This window comes from Girardinichthys multiradiatus, chromosome 21 (genome assembly GCF_021462225.1).
Source record: "Girardinichthys multiradiatus isolate DD_20200921_A chromosome 21, DD_fGirMul_XY1, whole genome shotgun sequence".
Taxonomy (NCBI): domain Eukaryota; kingdom Metazoa; phylum Chordata; class Actinopteri; order Cyprinodontiformes; family Goodeidae; genus Girardinichthys; species Girardinichthys multiradiatus.
The window spans coordinates 23,261,470-23,288,457 of NC_061813.1; the positions used below are offsets into that span (position 1 = coordinate 23,261,470).

The 26,988-nt window shown below is 40.4% G+C and overlaps 1 protein-coding gene across 4 annotated transcripts in view; it reads right to left on the reverse strand.

The window, feature by feature from the left end:
- Positions 1-26,988, reverse strand: part of prex2 (phosphatidylinositol-3,4,5-trisphosphate-dependent Rac exchange factor 2) — a 156,184-nt gene that overhangs the window by 18,791 nt on the left and 110,405 nt on the right. For 2 of the 4 annotated variants that reach the window (XM_047350111.1, XM_047350114.1), the window contains 11 exons: positions 26,250-26,429; positions 24,537-24,631; positions 24,197-24,279; positions 23,564-23,654; positions 18,883-19,011; positions 18,022-18,063; positions 16,319-16,416; positions 16,066-16,203; positions 14,314-14,416; positions 13,461-13,604; positions 13,254-13,368 (listed from right to left, as the gene is read on the reverse strand). In XM_047350111.1, coding sequence (XP_047206067.1) covers positions 13,254-13,368; positions 13,461-13,604; positions 14,314-14,416; positions 16,066-16,203; positions 16,319-16,416; positions 18,022-18,063; positions 18,883-19,011; positions 23,564-23,654; positions 24,197-24,279; positions 24,537-24,631; positions 26,250-26,429 — 1,218 coding nt within the window. Of the gene's footprint in view, positions 1-4,143; positions 4,586-12,773; positions 13,168-13,253; positions 13,369-13,460; positions 13,605-14,313; positions 14,417-16,065; positions 16,204-16,318; positions 16,417-18,021; positions 18,064-18,882; positions 19,012-23,563; positions 23,655-24,196; positions 24,280-24,536; positions 24,632-26,249; positions 26,430-26,988 lie in introns of those variants that run through there. The other 2 variants (XM_047350112.1, XM_047350113.1) reach the window with 2 other exon arrangements.

A 26,988-nucleotide genomic window follows, 5' to 3' on the forward strand; every position in this document is an offset into this window, starting at 1 on the left:
CTTTTAGTCATGCACTCCACCAATCTGACCTCTATTAAAGGAGTGGGAAGAAGAAAGCCGTCTGCCAGACATGTCCACACATGGCGTAATTTTAATACCACCTTCTTTTCTTTTTGCTTTTCCAAAGCTAAACTGCAATTTAGCTCTGCCTCCCAGTCCGATAATATCATAGCAGAAAGTGTGGGAAATATAGGAATTTGTCACTAGAAATGTAGGAAATTGGTATGGCCGACAATTAAAGATCAAACGCACGTGGATAGTCAGTGTGGAACCTGCGCTGCTCACAGTACGCCCAGCTATGTTCTGCCGTTTAGAAGTCCTGCTTGCAGTTTGCCATAAGCCATGTAGGGAACACAACAAGCATGGAGAAGCCACTGTATGACAAAAATACATGAACTCCTTGTGATCTGGTTCTCAAGGTCCATGCTGTTATGTGAGCAACTCCTTTTGCTATTTTTGCTTTTAGAGGAAATCAAGACGGGTAAAGGTTAGATAGGTATAGGTAAAGGCTACCTGCAGCTCATTCAGCAATAAGTGAAACGTCCCTGCACACATACAAGGAGCAAAAGGGTTTCCATGAGGCTCTAATGGAAACTTTGGCTGCAAACCAAAGATGACCTGCTCTGCGTGTAGCTGGCTTATTTTATTGGAGAAATGAGAACTCATTTCACTTTGTTTCTTCTTGCTTCGTGACAATGGGACACTGGAGGCCCTTCAAAGCAAGGGAGCAAATGCAGTCAGCTGCTGTGCAGAAAGAGGAAAAGGCACAGATGTGTTTAAAGGAGTGGCGTGGGAATGGATAGATTCCCAGCACACCGTCGATTCAAGAAGTGAAGGAAAAAAAATGAAATGATCCTTGACATCCCATGAGAACCACATAAAAAATGGTTTAGAATTAGCCCATTTTGAGGGGTCTCAGTCTCACTTGAACATTGGGAAAGAGGTAAATTTATGATATTTTTGTAAATATGTGAGCCCGCAGAGGTATGAAGAAAGTCCACGTAAATCACTTACAAGGCCATGATGAATGGCACTCACTGTTATTAAATTCCCCCACAAATCCCCTGACATGTGTGGGAACGCAGCCTAGGAGCTAATGAGGACTTCCATGAGGCCCTAGATGCCCCACAGTGATGCTGCTGCACTGACACCAGGAGGAGGAAAGGCATCCTTCCCATTAATGCAGACACATGTTTATAACCATGTGTCGGTAAGCTTTAGCTCAGAAAATCTATATCTTCCGTCTGGAATATACTGGTATACGTTACTCTAATGTGAAAGGCTATATAGTGATACAGATATATTATCAAAGTCATTGTTAATTAGGGTCAGGAAGGAAGTGTTTAGCCTGCGATACCCACAGAGGATTTGTAGTAATGGTCTATAGTGTCAAAGGAAGTTAAAGTTATTATCACTAAATCATTACAGCTTAGGACACACACGCATCTTCCATATACATACACAAGGTCAGTAACTGACTTAAAATTGTGAAAAAATTTATTAAGTTCTTGAACCCACACTTTAGCTTGTGGGTAGCATTGTCTGGTACTGTGCTGGGTTGGATAAGAGTTTATTTGGCAGGCTGCTACTTACATACATACATTTTATTTGAACATGTCAAAAGGTTTGGGATACTGCTGAAACTCACCAAATCCTTTCCTTCTCTTCAATCAGTCAATAATTAATCAGTAAATCTACCACTTTCTGTCATTTGGCCATTTTCAATCTGAACGAACAAAGATCACATGTGGGGTTCCTCAGGGCTCCAGTCCCGGCCCACTTTTATTTGATATTTATTTTTGTGCTTCCCCTAGCTTAGATTCTTCAGTACCGCAACATCTCTTAACATACTGATGATTTACAGCTTCTGTGTCACCGCATGGCTACAGTCCATTACAATCACAAATTCATTGCATCTGTTAAATTCAGTCCTGATTGGTACAGATATATTTGTTTTTGGTCCCAAAAATGCCTGGCTAGAAATAAGCACTGAACTAGACTCAGTAAGGCTTAAAACCACAGACCATGCAAGAAATCTAGATGTTGTCTGGACTCAGATCTAAATTTTAATAACCAGGTACAGCGTACTACTGAATCAGCCAACTACATTTTAAAACAATTGCCAGAATAACAGGTTTACTGTCAAATTAGGAAACACCAAAAAACTGATGCATGGTTTTATTTTCAGTAGCTTAGATTATTGTACTGGTGTCTTTACAAGTCTCTGAGAACAAAATCAATCAGGCAGCTGGAGCTTATCCAGACTGATGCTACCAGAGTCCTGATTAACACCAGGAAAGTGGATCATGTCATATCTATCCTAAAATCATGACTTGGCACTCTGATTGTTTAAAGACTGGTTTTAAAACCTTGTTATTGGAGTTAAAGAGTTACTTGTCCGATAACAACCATCCAGACCTCTGAGGTCATTAGAAACCTAGGATGGCAACTAAAAAACAGGAGGCAGCATTTAGGTTTCATATTCCTCAGCTCAGACTCCTTGAAAAACTTGGAGAAACTGTTAATTTGTTTAAATTAGGCCTAAAAACACTACTATTTACTGCAGCTTTCTCATAAAGATCAAAGACAATTTAATCGTTATCATACCATAGCTATTTATTTCTTTCGCGATGTGAATTTTAATTTGTTTTCCTACATGTGAGGTAAAATATTACTACTTTTCTTGTAATGCATGTCTTGTTTCAAAGTAAATTTATTTTTGACTGTTATCTTCCTGTAAAGCACTTGAAAGTACATTACATTGCCTTTACAGAGATGATTTGTAATCAGATTAAACTAGGTCTTTCATTACTTACAGAGATCTTTACAGAGCTTTAATCATTACAGGCATGCAAATATAGAACCAAAACGAAGTGATAAATGGAAGCAGCTCAGCCCTCTGGGCTTCATACACAGAGCTTCAGTGCAGACTAGCTGGAGCAGAACAAAGCCTCACCACCTTCCTCCAAAATCAAGTGAACTGAGACACTCTTTGCCAGCTAAACACTGCTGGCTTTTCAAAAGGGAGAAAGACCTCAGCTCTGTTTTGTTTTGTCAAACAGAAGACATTTAGCTAAACTATTTTTTAAATCAATTTTAATAAATATTAAAATTCAACAAACCATAGTGTATGTGTGTTGGCCCAAATAAGAACAGCTAGTCACGTCACACTCAACAAACTTTGCAGATTTTTTATATTCTCAGAAATAACTCTTAAAGTTTCATAAAACATAAAAGCAGACAATCCCGTTCATCTGTTGTTCTATCAATTATTGCAGCAAAGTGATGCTCCAGGGAGGAGGAGAGAGACCAGTGCTTCTGCTCATTTGAAGTAACAGTTCAATTTGAACACAGGTATGCAGTGTACCTGTAAGTTTCAAGTTCAGCTCTGCAGTGTCAAGGAGACTTGTTTTTTGAGTCTGAGAATGTTTGTCTGCATTTTTACAAAGATGTGTCTAAATGTGTATATTGTAAAGACATAGAAGGGAAGGGAAAAAGGATGTTTACTCAGCTGCTGCATCGAGTGTATTTTTTAAAGAGCATAAGGAACAAATTTAAGCAGATCCATTTTGTCAGAATATCAATATAATTAACCTCAAGAATGTAAAAAATAAAATTTGAGAGTGAAAAAAGATAATATTACAAGACAAAAATATTACTGAAGATTTAATATTGATTTGAAAGTCTTCCCATCGTAGCTCTGGATGGTTGTTTAATGTAGTTTTTACAACTTAACCCAGAACAACATCTAAAGCCCTGTATTCCTCACTTTAGTCAGTTGAAGATAGTGTTCATGATTTAACAATAAGAAACATACTGTAAAAAAAATAGCAAATGTCAAAACCAGGCCCGTCTCATATTTCCAATAAACATCTTGATGATCATTAACACTTTTGAAAAAATATCCTGTGGACTGACAATACACTTCCGTGGCTCTATGTTCACATAGAGCCTTTTGTATTTACTCTGGGTACAAAGTTGTACCCCCCTCCCCAACAGAAATATCCACAGAAATTTGTTTCATCTGCATTTGGATTCAGTACTTGCTTAATCCTAAAATACAACACAGCAGCACATGCAAAGGCTGAGAGCACAAATGACCTACAGGCTGTGTTGTGTGTTGGGGAAATAAAACAAAGCATAAAATTAAACAGCCTGTAGTAATAATAATATATATTACCAGCTGGACAGAGCTCTGAGTTTATTGCTCATTTTTCAGCCACCATCTCATCATTACACATATTAATCAGGCTGTGTGGTATTTTATTGTCCAATATATTTCAGGGATTTTTATCTATTTAATATATACTGGGGGTGGGGGGTTCAAAACAGCCTAGAGATCCACTGAAAAATATTTCATCCCAACCACCAACAGAATAATGAGTAGTGACTGCAGGGCCAGCTTTAAGTTTCTTTAGAGAGGCACAAAGTGTCAGCCAACGCTCACTGCTTCACCGCCTTTATTACACGTTGCATATACAGTTCACCAATATACAATACACAGTCATCTTCATCTTCCATTCTGTCCTGAAATCGATAACAACTGAGCATGAACGATGAAAACCTAATGTCCTCCTGAAAAATCCTGTGAATAAAAGCAAAATGTGATGAAATAACAAGCCTGTAAATATCCATCTTCTCCTCTCTGACTAATGCATTCAAAGTTAGTCCTGTTGTTCAATTTTTTTGCTGTAAACCCTCCATGATCCTCATCTTTCAACTGAAATCTCCTCTTATTATATAAAGGTAGAACATGCATAAAGCTATGCTTTTGTTTTTCAGATTTCCCATATCTGACAGTGGGGGGTTGAGGAAAAGTTGTACTCTTATTCATTTTTGGATGATTCCAGTTCAAGTCGTTTTTAGAAAACAATTTATGCATTAGTAGTTACTTCTTGTTTACTCCACATAATTAAAACCTCAACGCAGCTTCCAAACAATTGTCCCTCAAGTGTCCCAAATGTGCATGTGGACTTGAGGCATGACTGCATTTACTACAACAGCATGAATACTTTAAACATGGCCCTGCAGTTGGTTCAGTTCAGCTGTGCAGCTGTCTGTCAGTCGACTTCTGGCACCGGCCCAGAGTCTTGGTTTAGCCCAACACTGCAGTGGCTCGGCTCCAAGGATAACGAGGTGCCTGAGGTTGGAGGGGTGACTGAGATCATGGCCTGGCTTGTGGTCAGCCATAAGACGTATGGCAGCCGGCATAAGAAAATTACTTAGGATGTTACATACAGAGAAACCACAGTCTGCTGGGAACTAAGGGAACATATTGATTTTACCACATTTAAAACAAACACACTCCCAGAGTGGGAGTGCAACATTTTGCCTGTTGTTTTTTTTTTTAAATCTTTGTGACATCACTTATGTCATAGATGTTACCAGTGAAACAGATGCAAAACTTAAAGTATAGTATAGAGATTGCCAGGTGGAACTCTGTAAAATGCATGTAAAATGCAATAAAGCAAATAATACAATTACCAAAGGAATAATTTTGTTTTGGAAACATGTTGAAACCCTTGAACTTTTTCAGCAACTTCAAAACAGAGATTAAGCCAGTCTTGAACTCGGGACCTCTTGGCTCACTGGACCACCTATTGGCTATTCAGGCTTAACAGGAAATTGAGGCTGATCGAGAACCAGCCCAGAGTCTTTTCCATATCTTCGTGTTTTTTGCCAAAGCCAGTTGGATCACCATTTACTTGAAGTCTCTGAATAGTATTGACAACAGCAGCCCAAAGAAATATTCCATAACTTCAGCCACACCAAGCAGTAAATTCAGCAATTTCTCTCCAGAAAACAGTTAGTGAGTGATGTAACACCAGCGCTTTTTAAGAATGTGTCCAAGCACTTAAATTAGGAAAGCTAGAGAACCGCATTCCATGATTTAGGCAAATAATATATTAGTAGAGGAAATGTGTTGTGTATCGATCCTAGCTTTATTTCTGTTATGAGTGAAGCAATATCTTTCAGCTCCAATATCTAATGACACTTTAGGTTAAAATTTAAGTTGTGTCCAGCCACCAGTGTAGTGCAAATAATATCTTGTTAGATTTGGCACTATTTTCTCAGTTGTTGGCTCTCAAACAGAAGAACAGATTGTTTTTACAATGTGATATTATTGCAATATCCCAAGTAAAAACAAATACTGAAATTCATCCTTGCTGAATCCATGCTGTCCTTTAGTTCTGGTTGATGCTCTCTGGCATTTTGTATAGTTTAGATGACTTTTAGTCTAGACAGTTTTGCTCGGTCTACATATTAGTCTAAACCACAGCTTTGAATTGACGTATTATTGACTGATGTCTAAATTAAGTCCAAGTTTAGCATTGAAATCAAGTCTAGTGCTCGCTGCGTAAATCCTCCTACTGTATAAAATAATTTGCAAGAAGTGGAACCTGAAAGAGGCTGTGGAGCCCGGAGAACCTCCACAATTCAGACTGTGTTCTTCAGCAATGCTGTAGCAGATTTAGTTGAAACTTGTTCCTCAGTGGCATGCGGCCTGCCTACTTCCTTACCTAGCACCCTCTGGGCTCCCCTACAAGACGTGCCTGTGTCTTGTTAGACACATCTGCTCTGTGTTACTGCTAAACCTGGGGGTGCTTGAGATCTATGGCCAGATGTGAGGCTTCAATGCCAAAGAGACTAACTAAACTAAACAAGCAATAAATGATAAACGTCTAGATGAAACTTTGTTGTGCATCAAATGGTACGTTTAAACTTCTTATACCTTTTTTTCTTATACCATGGCTGGTAGACTTGTAGGTGGACCATCTCAGAAATCCACACAAAGACTGATGTTTACAGTCAGCAACCCTAACCACACTAACTGCTAATATAAGATGCTTGAGACACCTTAATATGTCAACTCTGTAATTATTTTGTCTTTGATTTAAAATACTCAAATCTAATCAGTCCATATCTAGATAATATACAAAGATGCTTGATATAGGATCACCAGCTATAAAATATTCTCTAACAAAATAAGTCCCAGCGAACTAAGAGATAAAATATATATTAAAAAAGACAAAACTCCTGTTAAAAATAGACTTCTCTTTCAATATTCGTTTCGGTATCTCACTATGGGACACGCGTCCAGCGCCTGTCCCCCAGAAGCTCTATTACATTATGCCAGTCTTGACTGGCAGGCGGAAGTGACGTCCGCTCCCATGGGAGGACTTCCTCCCAGTATAGAAGCTGACGTCACGTAGGTGATCTTCAGTCTAACACCTCTTCTCGCTCCCAGAAGCACTTCTCAGATGGTCATTACAGTAACTTGAGTTAGCTTAACTGTTCACAGAGCGAGCTAACAACTCGGTCGCCGGGCGTTTCTCAATAACTGTGCCCGACCGTTCTGAGTCCTTTTCAACGCTGGTCTGTCGCCAAAGAGCAGCGCTGCAACTGGTCACCAAACTAGCTGCAATCTTAACGGAGTTTACGAAGTTGTGTAACTTGCACTCGTTCTCACCATGAACAGAGTCAAACCACCATCTAGAACCTGCACATGTGGCAATCTCATAGCTGCGGGAGATACCCACGCTGTCTGCGCTTCGTGTCTGGGGCTGCAACATGCCCAGGACGCGGTAGCGTCACCGGCGAGCTGCGAGCACTGTGCACGGCTCTCCCTTAAATCTCGTTGGCGCAGGCTAGCACGGTTGATCCTATGATGGGAGTAGCCAATCCCCCGCCACCGGAGCTTCCTGGTACTGATGAGAGAGAGCCCACTTTGGCTGGAGCCAGTTGGGGTGATCAGCTCGACGCTGTCGCGCCACTGACTGACCCAGAGGAAGACGAGGCCGTACTTCCAGTTTTCAGCACTCTTGCTAATGCTGAGTCCGAATCTGAAGTGGAGTCCATCAGTCTCGGGTCTGACGATGACGAGCTGGACTGTGGGCCTTATGCCATCCCATCGGCGGCAAAGCCCTCAGTGACAGATGACACCAGTTGCTGCGGTTCCCCAAACCTGACTGCAACGGACCTGCACGATGTCTGCAGAAGGGCAGCAAAGAAGCTGGGCATCGAATGGCCGGAAACCCTCACCGAAACTACCACATCTCGATATGAGAGCCAAATCTTCCAGCAGACAGCTGTTGCCGGTCTTTCCCGAGTGCCTCGAGGAAGCAGCCCGGTCCTGGAGCAATCCTCTCACTGCCAAGAACCCTGCCCTGGGAGGGTCGGCGCTGGACTTGATGGGCATGGAGGCCGGTGGTTTTTCACACCTGCCTCCCGTAGATTCTCTGCTGGCATCTCACCTGCACCCATCGCAGAAGTCAGCCATGACAGCGGCAGGACCCACCCTTCCCTTCAAAGCTGATTCTTTTCAGTCCGCTCTGAATGAGAAAAGCTACAAGGTGGTGGCTGCATCTGTTAAAGTCTTAAACGCTTCATCTCTTCTCTTCGCTTACCAAGCGGAGTTACAGGAGCAGATGACTGGCACACCGATGGCCAATTTGTGGGACGAGTTGTGCGTGGTAACAGACCTATGCCTGGGTCTCCACAGAAGCGCTGTCCAAGCCTGCGCGAGACTGCTGGGTTTGATGGCGTCTGCGCTGGCGGTCATCACACTCGGCCGTCTACACATGCGCCCGTTTCAGAGGTGGGTGGCGTCACTCAGCTTGAGTCCCACACGCCATGTTCACCGCAGCATCATGGTTTCTCTCATATGTGCATGCGTACTGAGCCCGTGGAAGCGCCCCGGTTTTCTCAACACCGGCGTTACCATGGGAACCATCCTGACGAGGAAGGTAATTACCACAGACTCCTCGCTGACAGGCTGGGGAGCCACTCACGAGGGGATGATGGTAAACGGCGTTTGGAGTCCACAAACACAGACAGCTCACATAAATTATCTGGAACTCCTGACCGTGATGCTGGCACTGAGACACTTTCTGCCTTTTATCAAAGGGCACCATGTTTTGGTCAGAACGGACAACACAACAGTGGTTGCTTACATCAACAGACAGGGGGGTCTGCGCTCACGTCATTTACATGAGCTGGCATACAGACTGATAATCTGGACCAGCTCACACTTGCTGTCGCTAAGAGCGACTCACGTGCCAGGGGTAATGAACAGAGGCATGGATGTGCTGTCAAGGGGTAATTCCCGCTACAAAGAGTGGAAACTCCACAGTGAGGTGATGTCCCAGATATGGAGGAGGTACGGCCGAGCGGAGGTCGACCTCTTCGCATCAGGGAAAAACGCTCAGTGTCTGATGTTTTTCTCACCGACGGAGCGACAGGCTCCGCTTGGACTGGATGCGCTAGCGCACAAACGGCTGCCGGTCCTACTGTACGCCTTTCCCCTGCTGGAACTGATCATTCCTACTCTCGCCAGGGTGCGAGAGGGAAAACACTCACTCATTCTGATAGCTCCCCGCTGGCCAGGGAAACACTGGCTAGCAGAGATTTTTTAGATGCTACACGGCGAGACATAGCGGCTTCCGCTCCGCAGAGATCTCCTGACGCAGGCACGTGGAGAAATATTTCTTCTGCATCCGGAGCGCATGGCCCTGTGAGGGGTTACATCTGGCTGCCAGTGGGCTTCCCCAGAACGTTATTGACACAATTCAAAATGCAAGGGCCATTTCCACGCGTAACGTGTATGAGGGTAAATGGCAGGCATTCATGTGTTGGTGCACAAAACCTATGGTGAGCGTAATGCAAAGCCCTGCGTCGGACGTTTTAACTTTTCTGCAGGCACTGTTGGATAAAGGCTTGGTTTTTTCCACTGTGAAGGTGTACCTGGCTGCTATTTCAGCCTGTCACGTTGGCTTTGGTGACAAAACAGTGGGGCAGCACCCCCTGGTGTGTCAATTCATGAAATGTGCACGACGGCTCCGTCCAGTGTCGAGGAGCCTCACTCCTTCATGGGATTTACCTATGGTACTCGATGCGTTGTCACATGCACCGTTCGAACCGTTGCAGCAGGTTGAGCTCAAAGTGCTTTCCTTTAAAACGGCCTTATTGATTGCTCTGGTTTCTGCTAAGCGTGTGAGTGACATTCAAGCGCTTTCAGTTAACCCATCCTGCATGCAGTTTCTGGGTGAGTCAAGGGTTTTACTGAAACCTAATCCTGACTTTATACCTAAGGTTGCTACGGCTCTGCCATGCCGTGCCCTTGAATTAATGGCTTTCTACCCACCACCATTCTCCTCTCAGGAGCATGAACGACTGCATACACTCTGCCCAGTACAAGCTCTGCGGTTATGTGTGGAAAAAAACAGCGGATTTTCGCAAATCAGAGCAGCTATTTGTGTCGTGGGCTTCATCACATAAAGGAAAGCCTCTCACAAAGCAACGTCTTTCGCATTCGGTAGTGGGGGCTATTATTATGGCTTATGAGAGCAGAGGCCTTGCACCCCCTGCAGGTCTGAGGGCTCACTCCACTCGTGGTGTGGTCTCATCCTGGGCGTTGTTCCAGGGTATACCTGTGGAGGAAATAGAGGTCCTTCTCAAAATATTAGCATATTGTGATAAAGTTCATTATTTTCCATAATGTCATGATGAAAATTTAACATTCATATATTTTAGATTCATTGCACACTAACTGAAATATTTCAGGTCTTTTATTGTGTTAATACGGATGATTTTGGCATACAGCTCATGAAAACCCAAAATTCCTATCTCACAGAATTAGCATATTTCATCCGACCAATAAAAGAAAAGTGTTTTTAATACAAAAAACGTCAACCTTCAAATAATCATGTGCAGTTATGCACTCAATACTTGGTCGGGAATCCTTTGGCAGAAATGACTGCTTCAATGCGGCGTTTACCAGTGGTTTTGGCACTGTGAGCAGGTGCCAGGTCGTGCTGAAAAATGAAATCTTCATCTCCATAAAGCTTTTCAGCAGATGGAAGCATGAAGTGCTCCAAAATCTCCTGATAGCTAGCTGCATTGACCCTGCCCTTGATAAAACATAGTGGACCAACACCAGCAGCTGACACGGCACCCCAGACCATCACTGACTGTGGGTACTTGACACTGGACTTCTGGCATTTTGGCATTTCCTTCTCCCCAGTCTTCCTCCAGACTCTGGCACCTTGATTTCCGAATGACATGCAGAATTTGCTTTCAAAAAAAGTACTTTGGACCACTGAGCAACAGTCCAGTGCTGCTTCTCTGTAGCCCAGGTCAGGCGCTTCTGCCGCTGTTTCTGGTTCAAAAGTGGCTTGACCTGGGGAATGCGGCACCTGTAGCCCATTTCCTGCACACGCCTGTGCACGGTGGCTCTGGATGTTTCTACTCCAGACTCAGTCCACTGCTTCCGCAGGTCCCCCGAGGTCTGGAATTGGCCCTTCTCCACAATCTTCCTCAGGGTCCGGTCACCTCTTCTCATTGTGCAGCGTTTTCTGCCACACCTTTTCCTTCCCACAGACTTCCCACTGAGGTGCCTTGATACAGCACTCTGAGAACAGCCTATTCATTCAGAAATTTCTTTCTGTGTCTTACCCACTTGCTTGAGGGTGTCAATAGTGGCCTTCTGGACAGCAGTCAGGTCGGCAGTCTTACCCATGATTGGGGTTTTGAGTGATGAACCAGGCTGGGAGTTTTAAAGACCTCAGGAATCTTTTGCAGGTGTTTAGAGTTAACTCGTTGATTCAGATGATTAGGTTCATAGCTCGTTTAGAGACCCTTTTAATGATATGCTAATTTTGTGAGATATGAATTTTGGGTTTTCATGAGCTGTATGCCAAAATCATCCGTATTAAGTCAATAAAAGACCTGAAATATTTCAGTTAGTGTGCAATGAATCTAAAATATATGAATGTTAAATTTTCATCATTACATTATGGAAAATAATGAACTTTATCACAATATGCTAATATTTTGAGAAGCACCTGTATGTGAGGCTGCCAGCTGGACGACCCCTCACACCTTCACTAGGTTCTATAAACTGGATGTCACCAGGCCCACACTGGTTCACACAGTTCTGGGTGTGGGTTCCACATTGCCATGAATGCAAGATGCATCTGTTGGTCTTCGAGTGAGCTTATCTGGCAATACGGGAGCAGAAATATCCCATAGTGAGATACCAAAACAAATGTTGAAAGAGAACTTTAGGTTAAGGATTTAACCCTGGTTCTCTGAAACATGAGTGAGGTATCTCACCAGATCACCCTCCTTGCAGGGAGCGAGGAAGAGGTGTGCTTACTAAACTGAAGATCACCTACGTGACGTCGGCTTCTATACTCCCATGGGAGCGGACATCACTTCCGCCTGCCAGTCAAGACTGGCGTAATATAATAGAGCTTCTGGGGGACAGGCGCTGGAGGCGTGTCCCATAGTGAGATACCTCACTCATGTTTCTGAGAACCCAGGTTAAATCCTTAACCTAAAGATATCCTTCATTGTCCCTCAGTGGGGAAATTCAAATAATTTATTTTAAAAAAAAAACTCAGGGCTGAGTGGGAGCAGCTGAAAAAATTATTAATGCATGAAAATATTCTATGTCCTAGCTTTATTTACTTTCCACAACTATGCTTTGGGAAATCAATTTCTCACCCCTAACCATTACAGATAAATTAAAAACTCTATGAAGAAGTCAATACTTATAAATTTATATTTAGCTATACTGAGATGGAACAACTGCCAGGAATATAAATCTTTTAAAAGCCCCAAAACCAAATGCACTGAATATGACAGCGATCTACTATAAGTGGGACTGTGGTTTTAATTTTAATTACCTGCACAGGCTGCAGCAAATGTTAAACTGAAGACCACTGGTCACCCTCTAAGGTGCTCATTAAGGGAAAAAGGCTTAAAAGGAAAGTCACATTTAATAACAGATAACATTCTGACATTTGTCTCTCTGCCTCAGAGTGCAATTTCCTCTCTCATATAGCCCGGGAAGTTAAACAAATTAAAGTTCTTCTTCACGTTTTTCTACTTCATCACATTTTCCACACCTGGCCAATCACGGGGAGTCTCGAGTGTGCAGAAAAGCAATGAGGTGTAAAGTGACTGAGTGCAGCAGCTGCACAGAGACACCGGAGCATTCCTGGTGGCATGCTGCGTGTTCTCATCCAGCTACTGCCGCCCCTGCTGTGTGTGTGTTTACGGCCAATCGCAAAACATTTCCAGCTGTGCTCCTCTCAGCCAATCACCTTCAGGTGCTGCTGCTGCTGAGCGTTGAGAGTCAAGCCCGTCGAAAAGGAAGGAGATCTTGATTTTTATCAAATATGAAAAACTCAGCTGCATTACACAACACAAGCTAAGCAATATCAATGTGTGTGTCTGTTATACTGTACCCGAGTCTCTTGTTGTACTGTTTGACCTTATCCAATGAAGCAGCATTGATTTGGGCCTGATATTCCTCCACCGACACGTTGTCTCTGTAGTAATATCCCTCCATGCTCTCCAGAGCTAAACAGGAAAATAGGCACAGGGAGTTATTCAGTGTTCATGATCATTTGTCAAGCAGCCTTTGTCCTTTTCCTGAATCCGGCTCCTTTTACCTTGTGTAAAGAGCACAGGGTAGATTTTGACGCCTCCTCCGTTTTTAAGCCTGAAAGGCAAATGTGCGAAGTAGTAACTCTCCAGGTAGAAACAGACCTTCAGGGCCTGGCGAGTGCCCTCCACCTGGTAGGAAATGGGCATATCTGCCAGAAGACACAAATGAAGGTAGATGGTACGGGTTAATAGGAACAGCACCTACCACATGTATTGGCTCCCCTGGTAAAGACATATGATCAGCTTTAAAATCTATGTGTCTTTTATTTCAGTAGCATAATCTCACATTGAAAAAATGTTTTGAAATCCAACCTTTAATTTTAATACATTTATTCTGAGGGGGATAAAATCCCACGTTAGGAAATTATTGTTTTGTTTATACAATCATTGGCACCTCCAACAGTTTCTATAAAATGAATGAACAGTGGTTTAGTAAACATTTCAAAACTCTTTCCATGTACAATATGAGATATAGCTTGTCCAAGTCAAGTGGAAAACAAAAAGAAATTCTTGCAAGAAAAAAATATAGAAAATAAAAAGCTGCCATAACCTGGTTGTATAAATGTGCACACTCTTTCCTGAAGCAACTGGGGACTGTTTCTCTTAGTCATTGTTCAAAATGGGAAAGACAAGAGAACATGATACGTCATATTATTGTGAGATTATGCTGCAGCGTTTTTCAACACATTCTTTAACGGAAGTGCTAATAATTGTGAAGACACCCAGTAACATGAAGCATAAAAGTGGGAGTGATGGGTCTGTAAAATGACTAAAACAATGCAGCTATCAATAAATATCAATGCTTAAAAAGCAATTCATCTGAAAAAAAAAAATTAGGTCTGAGTTAAGACAGCCTACTTGCAACCATTGGCTCTCCTTCAAATTGTTGGAAGTAGAAGGTAACCTTCTCCAGATCAATCAGGGCCACCTGAGTGTCCTCCAGCATGGCCTGCTCATCAGTCTGGAGAGGACAAACAGTGGACATATTCACCATTTGTTTATTCTTCTTACAGTAGTCCCTCTAATCAGACAGACATTGTTATAATCTCTTAGGACTTTTCATTAATATTTCTTAAGGCTTTTCACATAATGTTCAACATGAGAAAGACATAACAATTCTTCAGTTCTTTTTGTTGAATGTATAAAAAAATACCAAGGACAAAAGAAGTGATTTCCAAAAATAGCTGTCACTGAACTGTGTGTGAAAAGTGTGTCTTATAACCTGAGTAATGGTGCATTTTGCAGGTCCGGTTTCAGGTCTTGGCTGTTTTAAGCACATCTAGATATGGTTCTTCTGCTGTAGATAGTTTTAAGGCCGGACATCTTTTTTTTCCCCCAATTTGTCTACTTTTTACAATTTTAAAGCACTAAAAGGCACAATATGGCTTTGTGATCCGGTACAACGCCTAGACCAAAAAACATTTTAAAAAGCAACCAAATTCTAAAGAAAGGTTCAGATTTATTTTCTGAAAGTGTGAGTTAAGCAGGAGTAAAATATTTGAAGAACTTGATTGAAGGCGACTATAAAAAAATTGGGATAGCTTAGGGGAGGAAATAGAGCTGTTAACACATATGTCTTTGTCTGCATGTTTGTTTTAGCCTGTTTTAATTTATTTACATCTCCAAATGAGTGGGAGTTTGTGTTTCCTCTTCAGCATCAGACAAAAACAAGCACACTTATGGTCACAGCAACTCAAATATTTCTGATTAGGAGTTTTGGTCAACCTCCCTTCTTCTTCCTGTCTCTTCCTGTCTCTTCCTGTCCCTGTCAACCACATCCTACTGGCCAGCAGTGGAGGAAGATTAGGGGCACATCTCACAAAGAAAGGCATAGATGGAAGCGTAACCTGGCAAGTGATGCTGTGTTTTGGTGCAAAATCCATGTATCGTCTGGTTTTAACTGCATATGCTATGTGCTGTCATGTGATTGGTTACATTATATTAGTGTATTATATTTGCCATTTTTTAACATGTTTTAAATTTCAAATCCACATTAATTGAAACTGACAGGTCAGAACAGGGGTGTCAAACCCCAGTCCTCGTGAGGGCTGATGTCTTCCAACTTTTAGACGTGCCTCCCTGGGCAACTCACCTGCATCAGAAGGCTGAACTACCTCCTCAGGAGCAGCTAAGTTCTACAGAGTCCTGATAATGGCTGGATTGTTTGTATCAGGTGTGTTGGAGTAGACACATCTAAAAGTAGCAAGACACTGGCCCCTAAAGACTGAAGTTTGACATCCCCTGGGTTGGAACCTCTCAATATGACTAATGTCTCAGAAATCCTTCAGACAGGGGTGAGGCTTACAAAGAATCAAAGCAGCAATGATCCAGATGTATTATAATATCTTTCCGGTTTTTTTTCTCCAGTTGGTTGTTTTTGTAGCTTGCAGTGTTATGACTAATAAGTCCAAATGTTGACAATCCAAACATAAATCGCAGTTCCAGTTTTATTTGGTTGGACATAAAAAACTCTTTTACCACGATATGTACAACTGGTGTGATACACATCTACATTATGTACAGTATTATGACAGGTGCAATGATGGCAAATAACAGAAACCACTATTTTCACACAATGCGACTCCTGAGCTGCTGTTTTTGGCTGCTTACCAGATTGGGAGACAGGAGGGACTGGAAGTGAAACAGCAGGCCAGCACTGGCGATCTGCCCCAGCCACCGTCGGCTGGTTTCCTGGGCTTCCTGAGGATCTGGAAAGTCCTGGTCCAGTTCTACTCCTACACTGTGGAACTGACAAAAAAGGTTAAAAAATAAATAAATAAGATAGCAATGGCAGCCTAAGTAAGTGAAATGTTTTTTCCCTGTAAATAATATCAAAACAAGATTTATTTATAGGATAGCCCACCTGGTTCAGGACAGCCAGCAGGTGCTCTGAGAACGCGCACACTGCTGCAACTAAAGACTGACAGAACACCATGTCTCGACGCAACTGAATCTCAGAGTCTAGAGAGAGGGAAACAGTACAGGGAAATAAATCATAGAACAGAGAACTGAGCTGTATTGACGGGGAGACGAACGAGGAACAAAACTAACAGAAAGGAAAGATGAAGTGATGGGGGCAAGGACTGACAGAGACATCTTAAGCAGTTTGAGGTCATTAAACATACTTATTCTACTGGAAGGTATCCTGGAAAAATTGGAAACAAATGTTATTTTTAATGAGTTAAACACTGAACAGAGCAAAAAAATCTGTTCTTTACTCCCTCAGAAATAATTAAATTGTGTTATAGGGAAGATGAAAACTTTCTGACAGTGCTTGCTAGGACGCTTGATTGCAGTTTGTCGATGTTTTAATGGGAAGAAAAACCGGAGTTTTATTAGTAAATTTATTCAGTACGAAACAGTTTATGGCTTGCTGCCCCCTTAATGGGGTTAAGTAGAATCTAATGTTTAAATCTCATTAGTATTAGAGCTTGTTTATTGCAGCAGTTTGCAACAGAAAACAACACCGAGATCAATAGGAAGCCGGAGGCGTTGTGATGCATTGAATGAGCAAATGCTTTGGCCACCACAGGTATCAATGACAAAATAAGACAACATTTAAATCAAATGTGTTTTTATTTAAGATTTATTTGGTGTTGTATTAAAACACCCTAAATGAGCAAAATGTTAATGTTTATTTCACATTAAGTTTTGTTTTCTGCTTAGTAGTGACAAATATTAAGTCTTTTCAAAGCTCATCAACAGTTCAACTAAAACAATATTTGCACTGCACCTACATTATTATTAAATGAAACAATCAGCAGCGCAGCACCATTCATACTTATTGGCATCTGTCTTAAAGCTGTGTAAAAATCCTTGTAGCATAAACTAATACTCAAAATTGCCACAAGAATTCCAGCTAAAGAAATATTTTCGAGTTGTTTTCTACAATTAACTGACGCCACACCCATTGTTAGGCCTGCTGTTTATACTTTGAACAACCCCTTTATGCTAACAGGGCAGCACGTAGTCTTCTCCCTGCAGTATTTCACACAGTTGGACCAAACAGAGTAAAGCCTCGGACCATTCTTCTGACCCAAACTCTCTAACTCATCCAGAATCTTGGGTGTTCTCTCCTCTTCACCTAACCCAACCGGTTTCTGCTAAGTTTTAGGTCTAGGACTGAGATGGAAGCTTGATTTTGTGTCTTGTGAATGAGGTGTGACTGTATCACTTTGGCCGTATTGGATCATTATTCAGCTGACAGACCAAATGAAGACCCATTTTCAGTTTTCTGGTTGAGGTCACAAGAGTTTTATTTAAAAATATTCTGGTATTTCAGAAATGGGCCCAGAACGATACATATGCTCCACCATGCATAACAATGGACATTAGGTGCTTCTCCACATAGTCATCTTTTTTGTCAGACAACAAATATTTAAACTTAACATCCATTCATCACAAAGTTACTTTCTCATCCTTGTTTATTTGAACTGAGCGAATAGTTAGCTCAGGCTGAAATATCTGGTCTATTTTATTATTTTGTTGGTTTTCTGTGCAAAAAGGATAGCTGAAAGATTTAAAAGGCAGCTAATGTCCAGGATTTGCAAGTTTGGCAATACAAACCTGTATACTGCAGGAGAACCAGGAGGAGTCGTGTCTTCACCTCTGAAAACAAGAAATAAAAGCAAATCAGTGAGAACTTAAATAAATTTTAACGGTTTACATGTAGAGTCTGCAACACCATGACCTCAGTGAGAAGCCCCACTAGAACCCCTTGATCTTATGAACTAACAAATGCTGAACAACATTATTCTGTTTATGTTACATATAGATAGCCAGACAAAAACACTGACAGAAACAAAGGTAACAGAAATCCATATTTGTTTATAGTAATGGCTATGTGTTATAAAACTGGAAGCCACTCTGATGGAAATGTCAACCTGGTGAGATGTATTAATAATACCCCTGTCTGTTTGTATTTTCTCAGTTGTGACCACCAGATCACCTTTCCCAGGAGTGTCGAGTGGCAGGCTGTTAGTGCTTGGTACTGTGCCTGTGTGTGCTTGTACCATTTCTGTATGTGTGTTCAGTCAGTGAATCAACAAAAACAAAACCACACACTCCCGCTGGCAATAAAAATGCCCTCTCTAGGCAAAGAAGGATCTCACAGAATGCAGCTCTGCAATTCTCCGCTAGTTTTCAGCTCTGGGTTAGCGGCTCTAATTTATGAGTCCCAGGATGGGTTTAGGTTTACGTTTTAAAGTAAGTGAAATAGTCTGGTATTTCATTTAGCAGACAGGAGGCAGTGCAATGAAGAATTGGCCAGTTTGAAGTATGTTTAATTTAAAGCCGGGTCTGCTTTTTTTCCCCCTATAAAACGCTAAATGTGACTGTGTGACCAGCTTTAGGGCTTAAATATTGTGGATTTATAATTGGCTTTGTGCACTTTCCATGCATTTGGAGCATTCTCGGGCGAAAACTGACCTTCTACATATTTGGAAATGGTTTGTGTGAGTGCCTGAACACTGTTGGGAAGGTTCCATGGATCCTGCTTGATGTGGAGGCGCAGCTTTTTGGCACAGTTTACTCTGGGCTCCATCTCTTGCTGAAACTCTGGTGGTAAAAAAAACACATAAATAACTACACTGATCCAACTCGATGTGGATTTTCCAATGTTATTAGGTCGAAGCGACATTTTAAATAGAAAGAAAAACTACTAAGCATTATTGATAAGCCAAGAAAAGCGAGACAAAATTAAAACTTCCTCAGAGCAAACCAAGAGTGGAAAACTAACATGATAAAATCTTGATCATTCAGCAAAACCAGACAGTCTCAGGAAGGGATGCTAGATCAGTTTGTATGAAGAGCTTTTGTGAACTTTAATTTTCAAGTCTTGTCACAGATACTTGGATCTATATATCTGTACTCTGACATGGCCACATGAATAAGCTTTGATCTATAAGCCATGACATTGTAGCTCTGGCTATGTGTTTAGGGTCATTGGAAAGTGAACCTCTACTCTAATATCAAAGCATCAGATTTTCATCCAGGATTGTCCTGTGTTGTGCTCCATCTATTTTCCTATCAACTCTGACCAGCCTTTCTGTCCCTGCTGAAGAAAAACATCCCCACAGCATGATGCTCCCATCACCATGCTTCACAGTGTAAATAGTGTGTTCAGGACAGGGACTCTTTAGGTCCTCTACAGTGGATCTTCATTTTGGTCATAAATGAGCGGAGGCATTTAAAAGTAACAAGAAGGATTGTTTTATTGTTTTACTCATTATTTGTTCATTGCAATATTTTAATAAATCTTTCATAATAGAATTACCACAATGGTACAAATAATATTTTTAATTCGTTTTTGATGCTATTAGGTGTAAAATTTTTTTTTTTTTTTTACGTTTCCATAAATATTGCATCAATGTTTTTATTTAATCCACAATTTAAAAGTATAAATACAATTGTAGTTAACTTAAAACACACATAGGTACTTTTTCAACAGGTGATTTAGGTTTTACCTCTTTACATTGTAAAGGTTGCTGATCTCTGGTTTAGGGTGGTGTGCAGTGATAATTTTCTACTATTCAGTGATTTGCTTGTAGGCCAAATAAAATATAGGTCTCATCTCACCAGAGGCCATATTAGTGGAGTGCACAACTAATAGTTGTCCTGTCAACAGATTATTCTGCCTGAGCTGTAGATCTCTGCAGTTCCTCCAGAGTTCCCATGGCCCTTTTTGGCTGATGTCTTGATTGACAATCTCTTACCCAGCCTGTCAGGTTAGCTGGACATCCATGTCTTGGTAGGTTTGCAGTTGTACTATGATCTTTTCATTTTCAGATAATGTTTTTTTTTTCAAGGGGTATCAAAGTAAAGTGGGTTGAATACAAATAAATGCCACACTTTCAGATTTTAAAACCATGTATCATTTTCCTCCTACATTTCAATTATGGACTACCTTGTGTTGGTCTATCAAGAATAATCTAAGGAAAATATACTAAAGTTTGTGGTTGTAACAAAATGAGGAAAAGTTTAAGGGGTGTAAATACTTTTGCAAGTCTCTATAGACTTGCTTCAATGCTTGGTGACAGATTGATAAAAATGTGTGACCCTTAAGTTTCTGTTTCATTTGACAACCTATTAAAAGAAAATAAACACAACAAATAATTGAAAACTTTAAATATTAAATAGATTGACCATTTGTTTTCTTGTTGCCACCTTGTTCCATTTTCCTCTCATGGTGGTCACAAAGCTTGTAGCTTTAGCAGATTACTAGCTATAAATCAGGTACACTCAACTGTTGCCTACCACCTTTTTACTGATTATACATCAGTGGAAAAACCTTTCAATCTTAAGCAATCCATCTCAAAGGATCTGAAAAGACCTGCGATTAAGTTTATATTAAAGAAAAACAGTAAGATCTAACAATGAATGTGTGTGTCTCAGCGTGAAAAGAGTGTGAGATCAGATGCAGGAATGCTCCACTTGTAAGATAATCATATTTGCTCTATTATCAACCACGGACATTACTAACGTTGAGATGGATTAGCAATGATCAAGCCCTTACGTGCCTCCTGAAGGCACACAAACACGAGCAGCTCTATTTTCAGTTCAAGCGTTTCTGCACTCACTTGAGAAGAGCTGGAGATGAGAGGGAAGTCGGTGTGCCAAATGGGCCGGTGTGTCTGGAGGCTAGAATTTTCCAAAACATACAAACTAACTGAGTAATGTGCTGTTTTGCATAAAATACACACCACTGTGCATTAAAGTCGCATGAGGACACAAAGACTTTGTCGTGAGTTTAGCGCAGTGGGATGGAGACAAACGCAAGACAAGACAGTCTGTGTTGCTTTTTGAAGATAAATTACTCTCTGAGAAATATATTTGCACTCTACACAAACACACACACACGCTTTCTTCTGGTGTCTTATCTGAGAAATGGGTCGAGCCATCTGAAGAAAGTTCCAGGGTTGATGAAAGAACGCTGTCAGCTAGTTCGTATTTATGGAAGGAAATGATAAGCATAAATTTAGCCCTTTCCTTCCACATTTCCTACATTTCCCTGTAAGAGATATGACCTAATAATAGACATCAAGGTTAAACCCTGAGGCTAAAATGGGGTCAGGTGGCAAAATGAGCGGCCAAATACAGTGTCTTACAAAAGTATTCAAAGCAACTGAGCTTTTCCAGCATTTTGTCACATAACAACCACACATTTCTTTGATGATGGACTCAAATGCAGAGACAACTGAAGGGAAACTGAGAACATTAATAATAAAATAATGAGAACTTACACTATGGTCCAGCACGCAGAGAACAGACATGAAGCACAATAAATAGAACAGCATAGAACGAGCAGTCAAACAGAGGAGTTCAGTGGGGGAAAATGAAAAACAGAAGCTAATATACTTAGGCAGGGATGGAAGATGACCAATAAACCAGAAGAGCTAACCAGATGAAATGAGGAGCATCTGAAGAACGTGAAGGCAGAGCAGCTCGAGGAGGGACACTAATTAGCCAGGACAGAGCTTGAACAGAAACACAAAGAAACCCAAAGAAGTATCTGACAGAAATCTAAAAGGAAATAAAAAAATGTAAATGTATAAAACACAAAAGAATGAACTAATAAGGAAAACAACTAACAACAATGAGCACAGAGAAATAAACCTACGATAGCAAGATATGAGGAACAAAACAAACAGCAAAGAAATAGTCAAAATAGACACACAAGAGAAAATCAAACCCCAAAAATCTCAGGACTGAGACAGATAGACCAATACCAAGTACTACATTATTCGGAAATTGAAAAAAATGACACATGGCTTTTACAAATGAAAATCTTAAAACAAGTGTATTCACAACCCTTTTCTCTGCTACCTCTAAATAAAACCCAATGCTAACAGTTACCTTCAAAGATCATTTAATAAGTAAATAGATTACAAAAGTGTCAAATTAAGTTTCAGAATAAAAACTGTTGTTCTGTAAAGGACATTAGGGAACCAACAGCGTCATGTATACCAAGGATCATAGCAGGCAGGCGAGGGATAAAGTTGTGGAGAAGGTAAATGCAGGGTTAAGGTAAAAAAACTCTCAAGCTTTGAACATCTCACACAGCTCTCCAAAAATCAAAAGAATGTGGAACAAGTGCAAACATGCCAAGACAATAACAGCAAGTAGAGCGTTGTCAGAGAAGCAACCAAGAAGCCCATGGTAACTCTGGGGGAGCTGCAAATATATCCATAGCTCAGGTGGGACAATCTGCAACTAGGACATATTGGGGACACAGAAAATGTGGGAGATGGTTCTCATGTCAAATGACACCAAAATTTAACCTTATGGCCTATATTTAAGGTGCTGTGTGGCAACAAACTAGATCTGCACATCACCCCAAGCACACACCATTCCTTTGCTGAAACATGGTGGTGGCAGCATCATGCTGTAGAGTTGTTTTTCTTCAATCCATCCAATCTAACTGATTTAATTTCTTTTGCAAAGATGAATGGACAAGAATTTTAGTGTCCTTATTAAAAAAACTGGTAAAGGCATATTTAAAAAGATATACAGCATTGAAGGGCGGTTCTACAAAACATTGACTAATGGATCCTGTTTCTTCCACGTTACAATCAGGCACTACTTTGTGTTGGTCTATCACATAAAATTCCAATAAAGTACATGGAAGGTGGTTAATGACTGTAATGTGATCAAAATGTGTAAAAACGTTAATAGATATAAATAGTTTTGAAATGTAAGTGGTGCTGTCTTTACACTATAAATAGAAGGAAATATGAACAGAGATGAAATTTCTGGCAATAATTTTTTTCTAATTGTTTGGAATCCACCTACAACACTTCCTCCCATGTGTCTAGCTAGCATCACAGTACCCAACAGGAAGTCTGAAGCCCCTGTGTATTCAGCCCCTGCTCTGTTTTAAGTCAATATTGGCCCCGGGAGCCTTTTATATAATCTCCCTCCTCTCAGACCCACATGGGGGGGGGACTCTCCCAGGACCTGCTGACACTGCAGTTGGAAATTTAGAAACTGACAGAGAGAAAAGGGGGTTGCAAGTGCATAATGAAACAAAAGCTAAAAGATCAAAAGGTGTTCCAATAATGATTGGAAAAACAAAATAATACAATGCCGGAATATATTTCTGTTGTTTTACCTTGCAGTCCTCTTGCAGGCGTGAAGCACTTTGTCTGCTCAAATGCCCGAGCCACCCCCACTCCTCTCAGCATGCTAGTGATTGAGTCCACCTGAAGAAAGCACTCGGGTCAAACATAGAACACCTGATACAGTCTCCCACTGCGCCCCGATAGGGAAGTTTGCACAGGGAAGCAAAAAAATCCCAAAGAAAACAAGCTTCCCACACATAGCTAACACCTGCATCTGACACAATCCCCCCCAAACCTAAGTGAATAATCCGTTTGTGATGCAGTGTGTAAACAAAGCTGGGGACACTGGCCTATATTACAACAAATTACAGGAAGCAGCCAAAAAGAGCATCACAGCTTTGTTCCCTTTCTTTTTCCACCACTGATAGAAATATCCTCATGTAGCATTGTTGCTAAGGTTTCAGAAAAAAAAATCAAGGTTGTCGTATTTATCCTTCTTGGGGCTACAAGAACACAACCCACTTTAGGTTTCAATAAACAGTTGACCTTTAAAAGAGGAGAAATGTTCACCACAGAAATGTTAATTCCTTGAGCTGGCTGGTTAATATGTAAACATTATGCAACTTTGGTCCCTCTAGGTTTGCAAACATGATTTCACATTTTAAGATGTTGAATAGATTTACCTGGCTAAACAGATGCTCTAGGAAGCTGTGTAGTTTCTTCTGCTTTTCATGGGACAACCACACACTAGATGGCATCTCATCGCCTGCAGAAATGCAAATACAAAAAGCCATTTGGGTCACATCAATGCCTTTCCTTTATAGACACTATATGCTTAGAATACAGAAAAATAGATGTCAACAAAATTGTGGAAAAACCATGACGGAACAAGAATTTAAACACAAAAGTCTGATACTAGACTCCCAATCAGGCAGACGGTCTTAACTTCCTTTACACCCATTGTAATGTGAGATGTATGAGGAAGAGAACAATATTTCTGTTGATTCTGTGGTGTTTGTGCACCTGAGTCCAGGTCATCACTGTGAACGTAGGAGCTACAGTGACTGCTGCAGATGCTGCTGAAGGAGGCAATGGAGTTCCTGTTGCTGTTACAGTCACTGATGAAAAATTAGAACACAATTTAAGAGAAAAACATAACTAAATATTGTGTAAAACTGCATTTTATTTAAAACTTAAGATAGTTTGCTTAGTTTGGATGAAGACTAAATAAGCTAATATCTTAGGTCATCTGACTGTATCTGATCTACATTTGGATTTTGTTCTGTTTTCTCTATTTTCTGTATGAGAAATAATCTGTTTACTTTAGAATTGATATGAGATAAAATTATTAGGTTTTTAGCTTCAGCCTACTCATTTTGTAACTGTTTCTGAGTGTTAGTGTCTAGTGACTGTTTCAAATTCTTATTTTTGTGAAGCACCAACATAAAACCGGTCATTAATGCAATTTAGCTTAGCTTAGTGTGTTTTAATTTATTTCAACTTAATTTAGCTTACTAAAATCAGCTATGTTTTACAGACAGTTCTCTGATTGTTATGGCTGCTATGAATCTTCAGTTTATCTTAACTTGTCTTCATTTATTTTAGCTTTATTTAGCTCAGCTCAAAATACCATAACTCATTAAACTTAACTGAGCTAACCTAAACTAAGTTTGATTTAGCTAAATTTTGGTAACCTGAAATAAATTGGGATTCATTTAGGTAAGGTAGGCTATGATAAAATAAATTGAGTTGTTAAGATAAGTGCAGCTAAACTGAACAAAGTAAAATGTATTTCGGTTTACCTAAACTGAGCTAAAACAAATTACGTCAGGATAGGTTAAACTGAATGTAACTTATCTTACCTTACCTTAATTTATCTTGGCCCAAATTTGCTCCACTAAGCCTAACTTATCTTAACTTTGTACAGCTTAGGTCAGTTAAAAACCACCTTATCATAAATGATCAGAATTTGATTTAGTTATGGTCAGTTTACTTCAATTTAATTCAGCTTACCTTAGCTTACTTATCTTATGAGCTAATTTAACTTGGCCCAACTTAGCTGACATTAGTTTAACATTAATTTACCTAATCTTAATTTAAAACATCCTTAGTTTTTAAGATGCTCAACTCAGTTTAATGTATCTTAACTTAACTGAACTTTCCTTATTTCATATTATGCCAATTTGATTTACCTCAATTTATCTAACCCTAATTCAGTTTAGCTCAACCTACCTTAACATATCCTAAACATGTTTAGCTTAGCGCAATTAGGCAAAATGTATCCTAGTTTGAATAAGATCAGTTTAGCCAAAATTAACTCATAATAATTTATTTTAGCTTTGCTCTATTTAGCTCAACATCTTAATTTACAATAGTTTAGCTTAACTCATCAAAGTTTAGCCTAACTTAGTTAAAGTCATCTCAGCTTAGCTGGCTTAATCTAATTTATCTTAGCTAAGCTTAGCTTAACATAACTTTGTTACGTATAGACACATTTTGTTAAATCTGCTCAACATATATCTATATGAGCAGTCATATATATCTTTAATAGATTTAAACCAATTTAACTAACAAACCACTGCATATAAATGTAATGTTTAAAACACTGGAAAACAGCGAGCATTATTGTACATTACATTATTGTTATACTATGAACTGAATACATTCGTTACAATGATAAGAACAAGTTACAGTAAACACTACTTGTCATATGACCATCTCTCACTCAGGTTTTACCTATATGAGTCTCTGTTGCTGATGGTGTCATGTCCAGAGTCCTCCTGCTCATCTCCTGTCACATTGAAACACACCTTCTTCCCATTCCTCTCCCCCTTCTCCCCCTCACTCTCTGCAGATATGTAGCTCTCTGGGTGCCTCACCTCTGATGCTGCAGGATATGTGATGGAGGATAGAAGGCTGAAGAAGACAGAGAGGAAGGAATAAGAAAAAAAGAAAGAGAGAAGACAAAGTAAATAAAACACAACCAAGAAAGTTTGATTAAAATGATAAAACTAATACAATGATCTGGCAGGTTTCCGAGCACCGTTAATACAGTATGCACTGTATGCAGTGCAACCCATACTTCAATAACCAACTGTGTGGACCAAACAAAACCCTGGATTGTTTCAATTTGGCATCGGCACAAAAACTTCAGATGGTCAGAGGTCCTAAACGTATTTAAAGATTCAAATATCTTGGAAGGTGCAGCTGTATCAACATGGTGTGATGTGGCTGCAGAGATCAGTTCCCCTCTCTATACTACCACTGACTTTTAGTCTGTTCTGTTAGATGTCTATCAGAGGGACAGGAAGAGGATGGACAGGATATGTTCACAGTTGCAACAACACATGGTGATGTTTAAAGCCATATCCCAATAAATGCTACGCTTGTACTTTTTTGATCTCCCCCCACGCATTTGCTTTGACATGCGATGTCTGTTTATATTTCGGACTCGTTTTAGTTTGAGCCTGCTTAC